General features: G+C 36.9%; 1 protein-coding gene across 1 annotated transcript in view; it reads left to right on the top strand.

Moving 5' to 3' along the window:
* Positions 1 to 16299, top strand: part of ANOS1 (anosmin 1) — a 130903-nt gene that overhangs the window by 68551 nt on the left and 46053 nt on the right. The window contains exons 4-5 of the mRNA XM_026456132.1: positions 6041 to 6225; positions 8644 to 8773. Coding sequence (XP_026311917.1) covers positions 6041 to 6225; positions 8644 to 8773 — 315 coding nt within the window. The remainder of the gene's footprint in view (positions 1 to 6040; positions 6226 to 8643; positions 8774 to 16299) is intronic.

Below are 16299 nucleotides of genomic sequence, written 5' to 3' on the forward strand. Positions count from 1 at the left end.
CAAAATGTATCTAAATCTATTATCTACCTACCTGTCTATCTAATAGGCCAAGTAAAAGATTTGTCAATATAGAATTTTTTTTTTTTTTTTTTTTTTTTTTTGTGAAGGCGGAGTCTTGCTTTGTCCCCCGGGGTGGGGTGCAGTGGCCGGATCTCAGCTCACTGCACGCTCCGCCTCCCGGGTTTACGCCATTCTCCTGCCTCAGCCTCCCGAATAGCTGGGAACACAGGCGCCCGCCACCTCACCCGGCTAGTTTTTTTTTTTTTTTTTTCAGTAGAGACGGGGTTTCACCAGGTTAGCCAGGATGGTCTCGATCTCCTGACCTTGTGATCCGCCCGTCTCGGCCTCCCAAAGTGCTGAGATTACAGGCTTGAGCCACCGCGCCCGGCCAATATAGAATATTTTTAATCGAACAAAATCACTACTTTATGAATCATGTTAGGCTAATTAATAACATGGGATTGTTTTATATTGTAGGGTTGAAGTATATAAAACTAGATACAGTGTGTGCTGTATAGAGAACCAAATTCTATGGGATAAATATTGAAAACCTGAAGTTCCTCATTCATTCATTATTTATGTATTCAAGTGTTGTTGCATAGTGCTGTTTGGAAATCCAAAATAGCATTTTCCCCAGTTTACCTTTACAGGGGGCTGCTGTCACTTGGTTGGAGAAGTATTGACACATTTCAGTTAAATACACATTCATGGAGTGCCTACAAGGATCCATGTGACACTAACCCCCCACATGGTCCAGTGTTTATTACTGAGATTGTCATGCTCACAATACTCTTTAAGTGGGCAAATTGTTTTTCTAACCTTTAAGTACATGGACATTTACCAACCTCTGTATATGTTTCATTTTATTACTTATTGAATTAATTTTTAAAAATATTTTAAAGTTATAAAAACCCATGCATACTTTCTGTTTGGTCTGTTGTGTTTGTGGAAGGGAAGATAGAAAGTACTGATTTTATAGCTTTAAGAGCTTTTTATACTGGTCACTTGAGTTTTTAAAAGCGATGGGTGTCTTGAAAATATGATCAACAGAATTCCCTATTATATTTGAGCACTGAATTTGGGCTATGCTGTAAGAACTGCACTTAACTGATGCCTGGAAGTAAGTTAACCTTCATAGACTATAGTTTAAAACAAACAGCAGAGATCCTTTCTTTTACTTTTTAAATAAAATTATTAGCATCAAAATAGAAGGCTTGGAAATATTAACATGGTTGGAGATGCCTGCTGGTGCTAGTTCTATGAAATGCAATTCTTCATAGAATTGTAGAATCTTTAAAAGGCTTATCTTCTACAGGTAGAACACAAATGAGTGCATTTGAGGGCACTTCCTTTTTCCTTTCTATAGTACGTCTATTTTATGGCTTGGTGAGACAGTCTTTCCTCCAGAGAATGATATATTTTACTGTCTTGTTGCCAAATCCCACTGCCTCTCTTGGCTTCCAACTCTAGCAAAAATGGTTTGGGCAGGGAGAAAGAAAAGTTAAAAAATTTTACAACCCTAAAGATTCAGACTAATTTGTGACCTATAGTTTCCCTTTGCCATGGATAAACCAAGAATTAATTGTACGTCAATCTGTTTCTTTTCAAAAAGACCCGATCATAGAGTTGATTTAATATTTCCACAAATAATTAATATATAAAATATTTAAACTTCAGACCTCTGGAAATAGATTTATACAGCTTCTCACAAAGAAATTTTCAACATTTTGCATCCAGTAGCCTAATGCCTTAATGTGATGTAAATACAAATTCTAGAGTTCTAATTACCTTTATGAGAGATATCAAGTAATGATTAAATCACTAGAACAATACATCTTGCTACATTTTTACGTCATTTAGATACATGAGAAAAATTAATAGTAATAATAAAATCTCACAATGAGTATGCAATTGTAGATTGCTTATCCTAATTGATTTTTCTATCCATATATTTTCAACATTTTTAAAAAGCATTGGGTTTTTGTTCTTTTGATTTCAGCAGAATATTTCTTGCATTTTAAAGAAAAAAAGTGTATGTCACATATTGCAGGGTGCCATATGATAATGTTTGCTAATTTTTCAACAGAATCATTTAGATTTCAGATGACTAATTTGTTCAAAAATAATTTTAAAGAGAAAAATGCTAATCATTTACGTAATAGAAAACACATTGAGAAGAGATCCAGTCTACACATCTGGTTATGCAGTTGGGATGCTGGTTCAGCCAGTGAGGACCCTGCGCACCGGCAGTGAGGGCTGGAGGTCCTGAGCGGGGCTGAGCCCCATCTGCACACAATTACAGTAGAGTGCTGGAGTTACTTCCAATCAAAGGAGCCAACTGACTTTAATGGAAAGCAGATGGACCATTTCTTAACATGCAAATTGCAGGGTCATGCTTCATCATAATTAAAGAGATTTTTAAATGAAGAAATTTGAACTGACATCGGCCTGATGCTCATTACATTTGATTAAGGCTGTTGGTCCTTGAATGCTACTCAAGATTAAAACCTTACAGGAGGGGACTGGGTTGCTTGGATTGGCTTCTGGTGAGTTCAGGTTACTTAGGAGGCTATTTACTGTAGCTATAGTTACTCCAGAAGATTATACATTGGAAAGCCAAAGAGAAAGGTAGATTTAGAAGTCTCGGAGAATGCGCTATATGAGTTTGAAGAATTGGTCATCATTTTTTTTTTACTATGCACCAAGGAATCAAGTAAATCATGAAATGTCCTCTGCGACTGCTCTCTCTTGCCTTATCCCCTTCGGTAGAACTATTTGTCTGGCAAATGCAGGCCAACCTTCAAGGCAAGAATGATACTAAATGATCACCTTGTTGAGATTGTTTTTTCATCACTCTGAACAAATTTTTGTGACTTTTTTCTTGACACAAAACATACAGAGCTGCTTCTATTAAAATCAATTAACTTTGGAATTTCTATCCCATCAGGAATTGGTCTTTTTTTTTTTTTCTTTTTAATGGGAAAGTCCTATGGTCAAGTAATAAAAATGTTCTATCTTGTAAACCTTTTGGCATTGCTTTATTTTCTGGTATTTACCTTTTTAAAAAACAGAGTGAATGTTCATGTGAGTAATAAAACCATGCTGGAAAAGAGATGTGAGTCGCTTGAAACAATGTATGATAAAGATGGCAGTACAGAATATCTATGGTAAATCTTCACCCTTCCCTAGGTGACTTTCAAGCAGAGTAGGGATTACCGTTGTTGCTGTGGTTTGAATAAATGTTGCACTAGTCTCTTATTTCCACAGATATATTCTTGAGTGAAGAATAAGAAAGTGGGTTTGGCTATTCATTCAGCAAACACTGACTGTTCATTGAACATTTGCTATTGCAGAATGTTCTCTTCTGGGACATTGTGAGGTGCGGGAATGAAGGAGACATGCTTTTTGACCTCTGGGGGCTGTGGCTCAATGCGAAGACAGGCATCATTAAATGAGTTTGCTGCAGCAAGAGGCAGTTAAATGCATGTCTTGACAGTTACAGGCTCAACATTGAAGGGGGGCAAAATAATAAAGCCTTTATTTCCAATTGGGAGGTTTAGGGGAAGTGTCACAGAGGGATGGCATTTGGTCCGAGCCTGGAAGTATTCAAGGGTCTACAGTTAGAAAGCAGAAGGCAAGACATTTCAGAGTGAAAAAAAATAATAATAAAATAAACAGGCCATGGTATTATTAAGTACCTGGCAGTGTGTTTGTAGGAAAGCTGGGCTTAAAGATATTATCTGTGACAAAAACTAAAGATGTACCAGGAGATAGACTGACAAATAAATGGTAGCCAATTATGAGGAAGGATGCCTTGAAGGGAATGCCAATAAGTTTCCCTTCATTCTATAGAAAATGGGATGCAATTAAAGAGTTTGGGAAGCTGAAGGAGAGAACCTCCCTTCTACTTTAGAAAAATAACCACAAAGTACCAATAAGGGGACATTAGAAAAAGAGATTGAGATTCAGGGAAATAGGTTGAAAGGTTGGAACAAGGAAGGGAGTAAAGTCAGGTGGCCATCATGGAGACAGAATGATTTGATAATTCTTGAAAATGTACTAAGCAGTAAGACAACTAAATGTTGTTAGCTGCAAGAACAAATCAAAAAGGTTCTAAGATCCCTTAGACATCCTAAAGAATAAAGTTGTCATAAAGATAGATATCGCAGGAGAAGGGACATATCTAGGACAGAGAAATTGAGCAGGCAGGTGGAAAAGATGGTCGGCAGCTTAGCCAGGGATTAGAGACAGACTGGAAAAACATTTGCTTAGCAGCAATATGCTAATCATCCAAGTCAAGGTACCCCCATTGCTATGGTTATGCACTGAGATGAAAAGTTTACGATACAAGCTTGAAATAAATGCATGTCATGGCAGAACAGGAGTCAAAGACTGACTTGGTGAAGTTCCAGATCCACCAGGAAAGCTGAGCATCTTAGAATAAGAATGTCCAAGGGATTTGCATGTCTATCAAAACCACCTCTTTTCTCTGTCTCTCTATGTGGCCTTTTCTAATATGAAATGTAGAAGGAAGCAGATAATTCAGAGAGAAACCTGAGATCAGATTGTAGCCCCAGGCAACTAATTTAGTCTTTCTTAGACACAATTATCTCCTATTCAACATGTAGATAATTAACCCTTTACCCACTTCACAAACTCACAGTAAGGATCAGGTGAGACAAATTTATTGTAAACTAGAGGTCACTCCTCAGCCATGACCCACCAGTAATAAAGGAGACTGCAATAGGTACGGTAAACATTTTCTCCAGAAAGTAGTTTTTTTTAGATTAATGACTTTTGACCATATATAAATATGCTTTAAAAAATTATTCAATTCCATCCATCCAAATCTTTGATGACTTTAAAATTTTCTTAAACAATACTTACCATGAATTAAGATCAAAATGAAATAGGAGTTGAAATTCAAGCATGTCAACATGCATCAAACCTTATTTGCATTTGGTGTTTGCACATTTTCCAGTTTCTTCTGTGTTTAAACTTACAAAATGGAAGAAGAAATAGAGTATTCTTAACTAGCTTTTGAAATGAGTTTTCAATGCTTTCAGCAAATTGTGGACAGAAAATGATATTAATGGTAATTGGTGTTCTTGGTGTTGATGGCATTCACCATCGTGGAGCCATAGATTCTGTTTCATTCAGTTAGTTTTGCATATTCTATTAGTATTACAAATTTCTTTACGAATTCCCTTTCTGAAATGCCTGCTATTTTGAACTGTGGTTCTTCAGTGTATCAGTTGCCAGACAACTTGCATGTACAGAAGGCGAGAAACAAATCAGAATGATTAACTACTTTAAAATGAAACACCTGTGGGAAACTTTTGAAGCAGCACACTCACTCATGCCAAAACCAAACATAAATTCATTATTTTCCAATGTTAAGCCATTGAGACTATAGGGGAGTGCTTGAGCAATGGATTGGGGAATCCAAAAGACTTGAATTTTGGAAATCACTCTTAGGAGATTTCACATGAAGAGATTTTGCTTTGCAGTGTTTTCCTTAAATGGAAAACTCCCTAAGAAAGAAGGAAGATCAAATCTGGAAACCGTGTTATAATGACCTTAGAATATATCAATAGACACAGAGCATGATAAAAAAATGGGAAAATGACTTGAAACTCTTTATAGTGATCTCCTAGTGTGAATTCCATGTTAACCTCAAGTGAAACAACCTTGTAACATGATTTATTCACAAGAATGCACATGAAATGATTGCTCTAGAGATTACTAGGGAATAAGCCACTTGTTCAGAATCAGGAATCAATTTAGACTGTCTTGTAAAAAGAAAAAAACAAAACAAAACAAAAAGGCAAGTTAAAAGAAAAAGGAGCAAATAGCTGAACTGAGTGTCAGAAGACTTCAGATGTGAAACCCTCCCTATGGAGAGGCCACTGAGATTTTGTGAAAGGAAATCTCAGCTGTCATCAGATCAGATTCATCTCTTCCATATTTGTTCTTCCTCAACTTTTACTTCAATTTGAGTCACACGCAGATTGTTTTAATTGATATGGTCCTATTTCAGGTGTCCCCCTGAAGCCCAGAAAAGAGTTACGATTTACAGAACTGCAGTCTGGACAGCTGGAGGTTAAGTGGTCCTCGAAATTCAATATTTCCATTGAGCCTGTGATCTACGTGGTACAAAGAAGATGGAATTATGGAATCCATCCTAGCGAAGATGATGCCACTCATTGGCAGACAGTGGCCCAGGTAAGAACCTCATATAGACTTTGATTTTCATCCTGGAGGTAGTGTCTGCTACATACCTATGCACATACAATTAACTTGCTATGCCTCAAAATAGCTTGACTACAGAAATTACTTACTCAGATATGAAATGAACATCATGGGGGTCTTCTAAAGAGAGGATGAGGTTCATAGATACAAACGAATGTGCTCAGAAACTGGACCATTGGCTTAATTTGTTCAAATACACATGGAAGGGTGTTAATTTTATAACCTGATTATTCACATGTATTTTCTCCAAGAACTACATTTTCCTCGGCTAAACTCAAAGCCAACTAGAGTAGGGGAAATGCAACATTATGAGGACTAATTTGACATTTAACAATCTAAATGCCTTCTCTTCTGTTTCTCCTGCATTTACACCTTTATTCCACCCACAGACTTTAGGAGCATGGGATAAGATTTGTATCACAAAATTACTTAGTAGGACATAGCCAGCAGCCCATAAATCTTCACTAAGTGCTTTCTTCTTTGTCTTAGTCAACTTAAAAACTGATACACCACCTGCATGGCAACACTCCCGGAGAGTGCTTCCTCCTCTTCTGTCTTGTTGATGAGAAAAGCAAAATATTTTCTTTCTTTTTAAGAGCTGTTAAATCCACTACCAGCTGCAACCACCCCCCCAACACAAAAAAAGACCCTACATGGATATAAAAAGTAACAGATTCTGAATGTGAATGTGAAACTGTTTCATGCCTTTAGACAACTAAAATGCCTTCTCCACATCTATGTCTATAGGAAAAAAATCTCACCTTATGTTGATTAGATCATTTTTTCCAAGGACTAGATTCCTTTTTTTTTTTTTCAGTAAATGTAAAATAAATGTCAATATTTAGGTGTTTGGAAGAAGAATATCTTCTAAAAAGCAGTATCTCAAAGGGGTTAAGCACTAAAATAAAACAATGTAAAGACCCCAAAATAAATAAGAAGTTTGATGTAAAAACACAACATTAAATTAGAAAAAAAAAAAAAAAAAAAGGTCAAATAAATATAGTAATTCTATTCTACACCTATATTTTATATAAAAAAAATTTGCTTCAGTAAAACATGAAGCTACTCAGAATACAGCCTGAAATTCCATTTGATTTACACGGCATGCTTTCATAAATCATGGTACAGATTCATTTGTAATTTTTCCAAATTACTTAAAGATTTATGAAAGTAACTGACAATAAGATCATCTCTTTTATCTCCAAAAGATTTTTGGAAAGTGAAAAGCTATTTTATTATTGTTGTTGGTATTATTTTTTCCTGTTAATGCTACATGTAATACTTCCTTCTCTGCTAAACGCTGTGGATACCACGCTGACTTTAAGCTTTTTAAATTCACAGCTGAAACTCTAAATGACAAAGGTGAAAGTGTTTTCTCAAAGTCTGCCAAATCAGGTAGAAAGCCACATGTAAGAGTTCATATTCTTCCTTTGATCTCAGAAATGTTCAGCTTCTTTGAGATATTGATGTAAACATGACAGTCATTTTCACATTAAGTTATTTTAAGCTGAGGTTATTATAACCTCAGTTATTATAAACTGAAGTTTGGGAGTGTTCAAATCCAATCCTGTTTCCTTAGTTTCATCCACAGATCCGAGTTGAGTTTGGCACCTGATATAGATGAGGGCATAGACTGTAGATGGTTATTTCTTGGAATTCAGGGCAAAGGTTTTCCGATCTACCAATAGAAACAAAACATGGAGCATTGTTGAAAGCAGATATATAATATGAAGACTGTTAAAGTTATTTGATATCTTAAAATTGTAGCACTAGAGACAGCAAAACCTTCTGATCTTCCCCAGTGTCTGTTTTTTTCCTTTTGGGCATTTTATTGAACAAATATATGCTAACACATCTCACCCTTTTAGATCAGGACTGGTTCTTCATAGATGTTATGTGATTTACTCAAGAGATTTTTAAACAATGGCTTGGGTTATAATTTACTTCCAGAAACTGCTAGTGGGTTGCATGTGGGTTGTTATACCTATTTTACTGTTACATTTGGCATGTGAGTTAAAAAGGCATTTTCTTTCTATAATTTGAAGATGACTTCATCTTCTTGCTGTAATGTAACAATTACTACACATAAATATTCTCTGTTGATTGAATATCTCAAATGCTGTAATTAGTCACCAGATTTTAAAATAGCCCAAGCTCTTGTCATAATGTTTTGACTTCAAGAGATGTTTAATTCTTTGGGGTGAAATATCAGTGGTTCTTTGTTCGCTGACAGCTCTCTTCATAACTGGGCATGAGAAGCCCCTCTTATCAGGAGGAGGACAGACTGAGTTGCATTGGCTGATGGGTTAGTGTATTTTTTTAAACAGATCCAACCAACATATTGGAATAAAAAATGACATGTTTCCTGTGCTCTGTGACATGTCCCCTCAGACCACAGATGAGCGAGTTCAACTGACTGACATAAGACCCAGCCGATGGTACCAGTTTCGGGTGGCTGCTGTGAATGTGCACGGAACTCGAGGCTTCACTGCCCCCAGCAAACACTTCCGTTCTTCCAAAGGTCAGCCTTCCTTTTCTTCCCAGACACAGAATACTGTCCTTGCTCCCAGGCACACATGGAATGCAGATTCACTGTCTCTATGTTCATATTTATAGTTAGTCAACAGGTGGCTTTGCTGTTTTGGAGAACGGGACCAGATGTGTTTGAAGGTACCATGTACATTTATGGTTAAGGACAAAATTGGAATTTTACCTGCAGTATATCATAGAAGATAACATAAGGGAGTTTTTTTAAACTTTGAGGTGGCAAGGAGTTTTCATTTTCAACATCTGTTGAGTTTTTGCTTTAAGATATTCTGTATCAAGCACCATTCAATTGATTTTCAAAGAGAAACACTGAATTTTAGCTATTCTAGGCAAAATAGCCTTTCTTGCAATGATTGTTAAACTGAAAGTGAATTTGACTCCTACCTTTGCTTCATAACATCTAGAATTTAAACCCCTCCCAAGTCATTTAATCATTGCTATAATTTTGTTCAGTTCTGACTGCGTCGATATTTTAAAACCTCTGTGGAATCAGATGAACAATGTGCTACATTTGTGGTTGATCTGTGATGGTTGAAGGACATAATTTGACCAGCTATTAATAATATCTTCAGGTTTATTTTTCTAGTTGTGTCCATATGGCTGTGTACCTTCCAAATTAATTAGACATCTGCTTCACTAATTATAAGGATCTGGTTTCATAAATACAGATTAGTTACATTGTTCTCTTACTAATCACAAGTTATCTTCTTACACAGAAGCTAATTTAAATTTATTTTATTTTAAATAAATTTATTTATTGTGACATTAATGAATAATGTAACCCTTTACATTTAAAAGCCTCTTTAAAAAAAAAAAAAAAAAAGTTTTTTTTTTTCCTCCCCAGGGAGGCAAATTCATGAACTAAGCAAACTTTAAAGTGAAATTGTAAATAAAGACATCAAACCTTGTCTTAAGACTCTGTCTCCAACTGATTTGAAAATTTAGAGAGGCAAGTGAAATAAACAATTAATTGTGATCAATAAAATGCCTCAGAATGCTTCATCTTGAGTTTCATGGTTCAAATTTGATCCAGACATGTTCTGGTCAAAATGTGTTACCATCTGTTCAGTTGCCTGCAGGATTTGGGCTGGTGCTCTGTGAATAAGACTGCAAAACCAGACATCAGACAGAAGTGGTTCTCAGCCTCTAGAGACAGATGCTGAATTAATTTCCTGTAAGAGTTGCAGTGGCACCTCCTGCCTAGTGGAGGTGAGCAAGGTGGTTTTGCTCCCGTGATTGTTACAGAGCCTTGCTCCCGTGATTGTTACAGAGCCTTTTGCTCCCGTGATTGTTACAGATCCTCAGGATCTGGAGAGAGATCCTTTGACAGCCCCAGGGTCATGAGGGTGCTGCTAACTGAAAGTAGGAAGGCCAAGCTGTCCTGACACTTCCTAGTATATCGGAGCAACTTAATACTCTAGAATGGAAGCTTGCATCTCCCAAATTTAAGTGGACTTTTATTGAATGAAAATGCAGCTATTGCAGTTTTCATTAAAATGTTGTTCTGTCACTGTTACAAATACACCCAAAATTCACACTTCCATATGTCTTATTGTGAGGAGCATCCCAAACTTTAGTTCTTGCAATTTTACAAACCAAAAATGTCTGTACAGAATTTGTGGAAGATTCCATTATATTTTCAGTGAAGATGAGTCCCAGAATGACGGGAGTTTAACATATCAGCTAAAGGTGGTAGACATTCCTTCTATGACATCTCTAAAGCAGACTTAATCACTAACAAGGTGGGACAACATCTTTCCACACTTTTCTCATTCTCACCAAACGTTGAGAAGAGATTCACTGGGAAAAATGTTTTCAAGAATTTCATTGAAACGTGATTTCTATATCATAAAAATCACTTAGTTTAAGTGTACAGTTAAATAATTTTTAGTATTTACTGAGTTGTGCAACCATCACCACCATCTCGTTTTAGAATGAGCCCATCACCCCAGTAAAATCCTTCATGACTTACCGGGAAAATTTAAAGATAGAAATAAAGTTAATTCTGTGTCTTTTGCCTCTTTTATTACCCATTTATCTGAACTGCAGTCCTATAGAGTGGGAGTATCCTGCAGCTTGGTACTTAATCTATTCCTTAGAAAAGCCTATTTGGGGGGAAAAAATTTAAAAAAAGGCCAAAAGCATAGCAGTCACAGTGATCGATAAATGATTACTCTCTTTCTGGAAATACAAGCGTCCCCAAGGAAATGAAGGACTTTCCCCTTAAGCACTGTTTCTCTCAATAACCTCCATTTGAGTCATCGGCAATGCTGCTCTTGCAGCAGTTTGTGGCAAAAGAGGCCTGCAGTCATTCTCGATTCTAAACATTTTCTGCAAGCTACCACAAATCCTCTGATCTGCCTTGATTCATTCACCTTTCCCTGTGTTTCCCCTAATCAGCTCAGTTCTGTCTTTAACTGGGAATTGTATTAGCTTCCTAATCACATCCCCACTTCTGCCTCCTGGCTTCTGCCTTAAGGCTTCTGGATTCCTGTTTCCGGATCCTGGCCCCTCATTCCTGCTTTCGGATCCCCACTTCTGGATCCTGGGTTTCAGACCCTGGCCTGTCATCCCTGCTTCCCAATTTCTACGTCTGGATCCCCTCCTTTTTAGTCCTCTCTAAACACAGCAACCTGAGTGATCCTACTAAAATCTGAGCCACTTCCCGTCAGTTTTTTGCTGAACGTGTCCCAGCAGCTTCCGCCACCTGACTCAGAGTAGAAGCCGTGTTCTTTACAATGGATTTTAAGAGCCAGTTGACCCCCCTTTCTCCTTCCTCTTAGACTTCATCACTACCCTCCCTGTTTTCCTGCTCAACCCGCTAGGCTCTTCTGTGTTCTCTGAATACTATATTCTTTCCCTTGCTTCAGGATATTGGCATTTACCTGGTCCTGGACCAGGGAAATGCTCTTCCTTCAGATTGTTGAAAAGCTGGCTGGCTTACCTTCTTTATATAAATATCTCTTTTCCAGCAAAACCGTCTTTAGCCATGCTGCTCTTATGTATAAACAAACAAGCAAACAGATCCATGTCGTCTGTGTTGTATTTTTGTTTCTATTTTCTATTAAGACTGTCTATCCTGCCTTAGTATTTTGCTTATTCATCTTGTCCACGGTTTCTCCTTGCATCCAATCAGGATGAATGTGTGTGTCTGTTTCTGTGTTTCATAAGAGCAGATATGTTTTCTTTTTTACTTATTATTCCCACTGCCTAGAACAGTACCTGACACATAGTAGCTGCTCAACAAATCCTTGTTCAATATATGAGGAAATGAAACATGAGTAATAAAAAGAGAAGGTAAAGACAGAAAATGTTGTTTCTACCTTTACATTTTCTCAGTAAGGGATAAAGGATCAATCTTTTTGGGTTGATGGACTCATTTTAGAACCCAGTGATGGTGACGGTTACACAGCACAGTAAATACAAGAATGTCAGTGAGCACTTAAGATGAGAGAATTTTATGGTATGGAAATTATATATTTCAAAAAAGTTGTTAAAGACATTTTTTTCCCAGCGAGGCTCTTTTCTACTTTTGATGAGCTTGAGGAAGGTAGGGAAAGATGTGGCAGCATCTTGTTAACGTACTGTTTAAGTCTCCTTTATACATATCCTGGAGGGAGGGTTTGTCTTCCACTGTTTTACTGATTTGTTAAACTCCCATAATTCTGTGATGCATCTTTACTGAAAATATAATGGAATCCACTATGAATTCAGTGCTTACATTTTTGGTTTGTAAGACTGTAAGAACTAACATTTGGGATGCACCTCAAATTGAGACATATGGAAATGTAAATTTTGGGTGTCGTATTAGTCTGTTTTCATGCTGCTGATAAAGACATACCCAAAACTGGGAACAAAAAGGCTTAATTGAACTTAGAGTTCCACATGGCTGGGGAGGCCTCAGAATCACGGTGGGAGGCGAAAGGCTCTTCTTACATGGTAGCAGCAAGAGAAAGTAAGGAAGAAGCAAAAACAGAAACCCCTGATAAACCCATCAGATCTCATGAGACTTACTCACTATCACAAGAATAGCACGAGAAAGACCGGTCCCCATGATTCAATTACCTCCCTCTGGGTCCCTCCCACAACATGTGGAAATTCTGGGAGATACAATTCAAGTTTAGATTTCGGTGGGGACACAGCCAAACCCTATCAGGTGTATTTATCAAAGTGAGAGATAGAACAACATTTTAATAGTAACTGCAATGACCGCGGTGTTTCAAAAAATGGTGCATTTTCATTCAATAAATGCCCATTTATCCCTGTTTGCTCCAGAATTGAAAGTGTGCCAGTCTTCCGGTGGTTTAAAATTACGTTTTAAAACCAGTCACCACTTCCAAGGTAGTAGTCTGTACAAAAAGTAAGCAATTATCTATTGTATTTGGTTTGGGTAGAGAGACAGTGTTGATAACTTAAGGCTGGGTCAAGGAAAACAGGAAGGGTTTTTATTCATTTATTTATTTTTTTCATCTACCATGAATATCTCAGCAAATAAAAGTAAAACTAAACAGCACAAATAGATAAAATGAGTTCCAGTTAGTTTAGGCCCACTGCATAGGATTCATGGACTATAAAGCTGATTTTCATGGAAAAGCCAAACTTCTTGTCCTTATCTTCTTTATAGTTATTTTAAAATACAAAATTAGTCCATGTTTGGCAAAATGGATTGGCTACTATTTAATTTCTTCTTAAGTCATTTATTTTCCCATAACTTAGACCTAACTCAACATATCTATTTTTATAGAAAACTCTAAGTTATTCATAGATTAGTAAATTAGTTTCATGCTTTTTGTTTTCCTGGTGAATACCATTTCTGAATATTTTTACTGCTAACTCTTACCTCTTCCAGAAAAAATGCATAAATATAGGATGGGCAAAATCATTACTTTTTGTTAGATTTTGGGATAATTTTTATATTTGCCTACTTAAATTGTCTATACTGTATTTCCTCCTGGTACTTGAGATGGGACGTTGGCTTTGAAATTAAAAATGAATAACAGTTTAATTGATGAATGCCTAGTGCTCATTTCTACTTTTTGTCTCTTTATTTAGAATGTGGGACTGTATCTTTGCACATAGTAAGTTACCTTCACAGGTCACTCCTGGGGATCTACCTAAACTTTTCTATCCCATTCCATTTGGAACAAACAACATGAAACCTCTGAGCACAAGATGTTGATATGTCTTCATATTCCTACATAAGTTGATATTTGCTGCTTTGAAACACAAATTTCAACAAATAGAGATTGCCCATCAAAGATCAGACACCTTCAGAACCTGATCCAAGTGAAGGCTTTGAGTGTGAGCAGTTTACTTAGGAAGTGATCCAGGAATGTGGTAGGTAAGAAGGGAAGTAGGACAGGGTGTAGAAAGAATACAATAAAGGGCGAATTATTTACCATAGGCAACCTAAGCTTACTCTCCACTGGGCACTCAGGGAGCTAGCGTGAAGAACACACACCTCAGAACTCCTCGCTGGAGGGAGGTTAAGGGTGTTCAAGTCAGTCTTTGTCTGCAGCTATTCCTAGCGTATCTGGTCTGCATGCTGGCAGAGCTTGCTCTGAGCCCAGACACAGCCTTAGGTGAGGAGGTGTGGGAGGGGCGTTCAGAAGTTGAGCTGATGTGCCCTGAAACAGCATAGCACAAGAAAGTCAGGGTGGGACCCTGAAAACATCTGTTGTTTACCTCTTGTTTAACTCGACATCAGCGTGATTCCTGTTAGAGTGGATCTAATACATTTTGAATTATGGTTTAAAATAAATATATTAATAGTTTCATGAATAAAATGTGGTGAAATCATGAAAGGAATTCCCACATTATTAAATATTCCTAAGCTTCTTCCTCTATGGTACAAAGTTAATAATCAGACACAGGCATCCCTTTCTAGTTTCTTTTATTTTCACCTCTCTCATTTCCCAAAATCTGACAAGCTTTACGTTATTGCCCACTTCTTGGAATGAGAAAACCACTAATGTCTAACCAACAGAGAGCCCAGATTTTGGGAATGGCCAATTTGGAGTCAGGGTCACAAATATAAAAATACCTTTGGGTTCCGTGTTGCAGTTGCTAATCTTTTTCAGTAAATTGGTGTTTAACTTTTCCTTGATATTGCTGACATGTATCAAATAAGTAAAAATAGTTATTTTAAAATACAAAATTGCAAAATACAAAAATACAAAATATTGCATGCTTAGCATTGGAAATATATATTGCTAAGTAGCTAGAACCTATTACAAAATAGTATTTACCAGTTTGCTGAATTTGGGAAATGACGTGTTTGTTTCTGGCCACTGTGACTACATCTATGTGTCAATATGGGTAGTAAAAGAAGGAAGAGTTCTGATTTTGTGGATTGTATAAGGCAAAATCCAAATTCATTTTTTTGATATGTCGCCAAAAGCGGGCAAGCATATGTTTGTTCATTTGAAATTAGTCAATATCAATTTGACACTACAAAATAACACGCTTTTAAGGGATCTTATGAAGAAACATAAAAATCCAACTTAAATTATCCTTCACCTAGCATATTATCTTCTGGTTGTTATATTCATTTCCCTCCAAATTCCAAGTCCTTCATCCATCTTTTTCTCCTTATTTCCCCATGTGCATAGGATACATTACAAAGGAAAAGGAAGCAGACAGCATTGTTTTCACAGCATATAAGTATCACACTGGATGTTATTCCATGCTCAGTAAAACTACAGCAGACATCACTGATGGTAATAAAGTTCCCTGTTGCCCCGTGGGGACCCATGACTTTTTACTCTGTTCTACAGCTGCTCGAGATGTGCCCTTTCCAATGGGCAAAAGGCTTGGCTGTACATATGTCTTGAAACTATTTAATAGTTGGAAATTTGCCTGCAGTGTAGCTTCAGCAGCTTTGCTAAGATTTTTTTTTTTTTTTTTAAAGGGAGAAGGAACACTACCCCAACTGCCAAGTCTGAAAAGAAAAAAAAAAGTTTAAATATTATTAGAACCAAACTTCTATTTAGTTGAAAACTTTGTGACATAGTTATATTATTGTTTTTAAAATGTAACTGTACTTGACCAAAGTTACATCAGATATACACCACAAGTATACCCTTATGAGGTATTCTTACGATGCATTTCTGTATGAAGTTTAATCTATAGACATTATTGGTAGAAATGAAATAAGTAAAATCAACATTCATTGAAATAGGTATTGTTCTCCATGTACACATGTGCGTGTTTCTTTATGATGATCTATACTCGTTGCTGTCTTTGTAGCCTCATGGGTTCCTGTATTTAACAAATAGTGTTGTCTTAAACCTAGAGGAGCCTGCCTCAGAAAAAGTGATGGCATGTCTGCTGGGACAAGCAGAAGTGGTCTTTTCCCATGAGATTCATGTCAGTGCAATAATAGGCCTGCATTTCTCCAAGGGTGATAAGTGATTTTATTGTCACTTTACCCAACATAGGCTCAAAGTCTTTCCATTGTGTCAAACCTTCGTGCTTGTTACTTTGCCTGTTTGTGGCATG

Source organism: Piliocolobus tephrosceles, chromosome Y (assembly GCF_002776525.5).
Source record: "Piliocolobus tephrosceles isolate RC106 chromosome Y, ASM277652v3, whole genome shotgun sequence".
Classification (NCBI taxonomy): Eukaryota; Metazoa; Chordata; class Mammalia; order Primates; family Cercopithecidae; genus Piliocolobus; species Piliocolobus tephrosceles.